Raw genomic sequence first — 5,107 nt, forward strand, 5'->3', positions numbered from 1 at the left:
GTCGTATTTTTTACATGTGTTATGGTAAAAATACTACTAGTTTATTTCATATAAGAAACGCTGCTAATACTTAAACTGAACAATCTTGTGTTAGGCCTATATTCTAATAAAATTTAAAAAAAAAACGTTGTATACTTTGTATTTAAAAACTACAACTCAAAATGTTTCTGCTACAGAAAAATAGCAGAAACATCCTTTTGCTTCTCATGTGATCCAAAGTGCGACTCAACGAGAGACACCGCGGAGGCACCATGGTTCTTGTAGTGTCATGTCACCTTCGATGTGTTCTAAACGTGTCGACAAAAACTACGCACCCCGGCATGCAACGCAGCATAGCGTAGTTGTGCACTTCCTGTTAGCTCTGAGAAGATAGCGGACAAGCGGTCGAAGGAAATACTGATGTATCTATGTGAAATCGTAGCATAATTGTTCAGGAACGTGCTATTCTGGGGCGTTTAGGGTCCACATTTAGGAGACGACAATGGTAAATATGTAAATATGTAACAGATGAATGTTTTTGTCTCGTAGTCGGAGCGTATTACCGCTAGTTGGCTAGCATTTACTAACCCCGCTGGATAACCTCTTCAGTCAGTCGGTCGGTCAGCTAAGGCCGCGGATTGGAGTAACGGTGTTTTCTATCAGACACCCACTACCGCTGGTCTCAGATAGCTCGCAGTTATTCACATTCAGTCAACAGGCTGGCATAAGCATGTTGTCAAAGTAAATGGGTGTGGTTTCACTAACGCTAGCTTCCACGATAGCTACAGCTAAGGCTAGCAGCATTCAGCTCAGGTTGCAGTTAAATTGATGGATGTTGTTCAGTTAGATATGAAGCTGTTGCTAAATATCCAAGAGCTCCTTTTGTTTTATATTGTAAGCGAGTGACAGCTGATAGCCGACAAAGTAACATGACATATTCTGATGAATGAAGTGTGTCTTCAAATGATTAAAACACCAAGCACAGTTGTAATGTCATCGCTGTTGTCTCTCTCTGTTGTTCTCATTGTGTCGCACAGATCCGCTTCATCCTCATCCAGAACCGAGCAGGGAAGACACGACTGGCCAAGTGGTACATGCAGTTTGATGATGACGAGAAGCAGAAGTTGATTGAGGAAGTGCATGCTGTGGTCACTGTCAGGGATGCCAAGCACACCAACTTTGTGGAGGTAAGGGATGAGTCAGCATCATATTCATGCATATATGGTTCTCTATTCCTCTGGGTGGTTCTTTAAAATGCCTCATTATGCTCATTTGTTCAACTCACCCAGAACTTATTTGCTGAATCCTATCAAGGACCGCGGTGTAATGACTGAAAGCATACTGTCCTTAAACATCTCTGTTGTGGCTGCTTTACAGTAACATAATTGGGTGACTCATGTGTCGTCGTCCCCCTCCCCCATTGCAAGCATTTTCCACTAAAATCACAAGTTAATTTTCTAAAGCAATTTGAAAATCAATGGCGTCATTCTAGAGAAGAAAAAAAGAAAACCCTAGTCTGCTGATCTGTTTTTATGTGTTTTATTTTCAAGGGTTTAAGGTACACACTGGGTGTGCTTCATCTCATAGCTGGGAAACTTAAGTCTTAGCTTTACTTAAGTAAAGCCTCTGCTGTTGTCATAATATGTGAGACAAAGTTATTAAGAGGCTTCATCTGTGTTGTTCTCACAGTTCAGGAACTTCAAGATCATTTACCGGCGTTATGCTGGCCTGTACTTCTGTATTTGTGTGGACGTGACCGATAACAACTTGGCGTACCTCGAGGGAATCCACAACTTCGTAGAGGTAACTGACACACACACACACACAGCACAACACATGATATATAGACTTAGTAAGTGAACTATGATGATTTATTTCTCATGGTCTGATTGATTTCAGGAATGTCTGTTAATGATTTCCCTCAGGATTTCCCCTCCTCTACTCTCTTTCAGCTCCTTAATATCAAACCTGCATTCTTGTGAGAAGTATGGACTTCAGTCAAATAACATTTAGAGGAATAAAGTCATTTGTTTTATTATTCAGCACTCAAGTGAATGGGTGATACACCTTACTTTATGATACATGTAAGATGTTTTCCACACAAACTGTATGATTTCACAACGGTCTGTAAATCACTATGATAAATATTGCTTCGAGTTAGTCTTCAGTTCATCAGATTGGTGTAAGGACAAAAAATGAGCCACAGTTGAAATGTTTAGCATGATGGTCTATTTCAGTACAGATTCCCAAACATACTATAATGAGTTTCCAAATTAATGTTACATTATGTTCAGGGTGTGCCATTAATGACTTTCATCAGTGTTAGATAATGCCAGGTCAAGTGACGCTGGAAACAAGCCTTCAGCAATAAAATACCAAATTGATCACTAATTACAAAATGAGTCTGATAGGAGCTGACTGCGCAGACATTGCACAAACACTCAAATGGCCTGCTCAAAGAGACAGATGTTGTAAATGCAACGTTACAGCCATTTCAGATTTGGAAGCTAATACTTTTATTATATGTAAGCGTTTTGGTCACATAAAAACGTTTCAGTTTCCTAATAATGTCTGTGTGTGTGTGTACACGTTGGCCCGAAAGTGCTACCTCAGCAAAAGCGGTATTTCAGCAACCCATTTTTCTACTCATTATTTCAGATGTTGCTTGATAGCAGAGCTACCAATAATTGAATCAGATTCTGTTTGTTTTTTCTATTCTACAAGTAGTAGATATTACACAATTAAAACCGGTTTTCAAAAGTCTGTTCATCAGTGCATGGCAATAAACATAGAATAGTCCTAGTGTATGTAATTATTAAAGCTTAATTATTTCATTTGTAACATACCTAAAGGAGTGTAAATAGAGCTCAGTGAAGTGAATCAGCTACTATCACAATTTATTATCTTGAATTAAACATTTATAACAAGTAACTTAATGAAAGTTTAAGTGTATTAATCTGATCCATATTTTGACCCATCACTTTTTTTGTATAATCCCTTTGTGAACTCAGTCACAGGGTTAAATATGTTCAATGTGAATTAGTAGGAACATCTGCTCAAAAAAAAACCTGTGACACTGTATCCAGAGCACTTCTATTCAGCAGCTGTGTGACCTGGAACGACACATCCGCTCATATTGATCACTGCGTCTGTCATAATACTGTATGTGGGACGTAATATCATGCTGGCATTTTTGTCTTTAGCAGAGACACCATAAATCCAAGATAGATTCCCTCACTTCTCCCACTGAGCTGACAATCTAAAGACATTTTGGAGCTACCTGCTGTACACCACACAACCATGTTGAGACAGAAATGTCTGAAACAGTTTCATTCCAGAAACGTAGACGCTGTATATTTTGGAATAATTCTCATTGTTGGGCAGTAGTTGAATGTATAGTGTAACAAAGATTATGCTGGTGTCATTTTAAAAAGGGCGATATCTCATTTGAAACTCCACAGTTAAATAATTATTGTATTATTTGATCTAATCAATGAGTTAATCAGCATAACCTGCTATGTTTATTATACATCTGGGTGATTATGTGGCGGCATTAGGCAGCTCAAGTGCGTCTTGTTCTTTCACTTAGTTTGCTTAATTGCTGTGTAACGGCTTTTTCTTGTTCTAATCATATTCCATTTTATGAATCAAACAGTAACAACTGAAATTGTGAGCTTAAGGTCCGTTCTACTGTTTGTTTTTGGTTAATACAAACACTACACGGTTTTCTATCCAGGGCTCTCAGGACTGAAGGTCATTTGATGTAATGTTTGACTATGAAGGAATGCATGTCGGTGCATTTTTCCTAAGTTGTATTTCTAAACTTGCATATGGCCACACGCTCATGGAGAAATAACCAATTTAAAATCAATATAGTGCATTTTCTTTCACCCGTGCTCTCAGAGAATGTTGAAAGTGTAGGACTTCACGGTGCTCCTTCAATATTCACCTCAGCAGATTCTCAACAAGAGGTTAGTAATGCTGCCATTGAGAATGGCACAATATCGCTGCTTAAAAATGATCTCTTGTGGAAACCAGATGATACGGGAAGCACATAAATTTTATATGGATGTCCTTGTAGTGGAAATCAGGTTATTACATGGTTGTTAAGTGGATTCTGTCGCTGCTACGGTGTCAGTTTATTTCTGCAATGATGCATCACATCAAGACATAGAATTACCATACAGCTATGTCTTCTCAAAGTAGACTATTTGATTATCTCCTGGCTGCTGTCTGATGGAATGAACAATATTTTTATTCTGTCCCTCTCTTTCTTTTTAGGTGCTGAATGAGTATTTTCACAACGTGTGCGAATTGGACCTCGTGTTCAACTTCTACAAGGTAAAGATATCGCATGACTATTTTTGCCTTGTGAGATTTTCTAATTATTTTATAAACACCTTGATCAGACAAATGGAGCAGAGGAGTAAAGGAGGCGGACGAGAAGAGTTTCTTTCATTATAATGCCATGGCAACTGATACAATATTCACAACTCGAGCAGTCATTCAGTGAGATTCATCTAATGTATTTTTTAGTGGGGGGGGGGTGGCTATATTTCTCACACAGAAATGCTAAGCAACAAACACCTCTGAACTCCCCCCCCCCCCCCCGCTGCTTGTGCTCTTACTAATTTTCAAGGCGTCTGAACATCTGGCCCACTTTAACAAAGCACCACCCACGTTCGATACGCTGCAACCACTGATTGACAAATAAGAGAAATCAACATTCAGTTTCTAATTTCATTAGAACCTCTTGTCTCCTTCCATCCACTGATGTGCTGCTGCTCCTAGGCCAAATCTATTTCACAAGCTCAGTCACGCTCTTCTGTCATGTGTATGGCAAGAAGGACCGCCTCCTTCCTTCATTCTTGTCACATTTATATACGTATGGGAATGTTGGCCTGTGTATTTAGTCATCTGGCGGTTATTTTTACATTTTGATGACACAGATTTGGAGTTCGGTAATGATGACCACAGGCTAGATGATGACTTTTCATTGTATAGCACAATTTTCCCAGGAAACCCAACCATTTCATGTTGTAAGGAAGAAGACAATGTTTCTTTGGTCTTAGTTCTATGCTACATGTGGTTTGTGGTATTTGTGGTATTTTTAGTCCTGAAATGCCTT

The 5,107-nt window shown here is 39.0% G+C and overlaps 1 protein-coding gene across 2 annotated transcripts in view; it reads left to right on the forward strand.

The window, feature by feature from the left end:
• The first annotated feature begins 325 nt into the window (after nt 1-325).
• ap2s1 (adaptor related protein complex 2 subunit sigma 1) overlaps nt 326-5,107 on the forward strand; it is a 4,966-nt gene continuing 184 nt past the window's right edge. The window contains exons 1-4 of one of the 2 annotated variants that reach the window (XM_035680702.1): nt 326-484; nt 1,017-1,166; nt 1,669-1,782; nt 4,261-4,328. In XM_035680702.1, the coding sequence (XP_035536595.1) occupies nt 482-484; nt 1,017-1,166; nt 1,669-1,782; nt 4,261-4,328 (335 nt within the window). In that variant the 5' untranslated portion in view covers nt 326-481. Of the gene's footprint in view, nt 485-1,016; nt 1,167-1,668; nt 1,783-4,260; nt 4,459-5,107 lie in introns of those variants that run through there. The other variant, XM_035680701.1, reaches the window with a different exon arrangement.

Source organism: Morone saxatilis, unplaced genomic scaffold, assembly GCF_004916995.1.
Source record: "Morone saxatilis isolate NCDOM2014 unplaced genomic scaffold, NCSU_SB_2.0 Contig8, whole genome shotgun sequence".
In the NCBI taxonomy this organism is placed as follows: Eukaryota; Metazoa; Chordata; class Actinopteri; family Moronidae; genus Morone; species Morone saxatilis.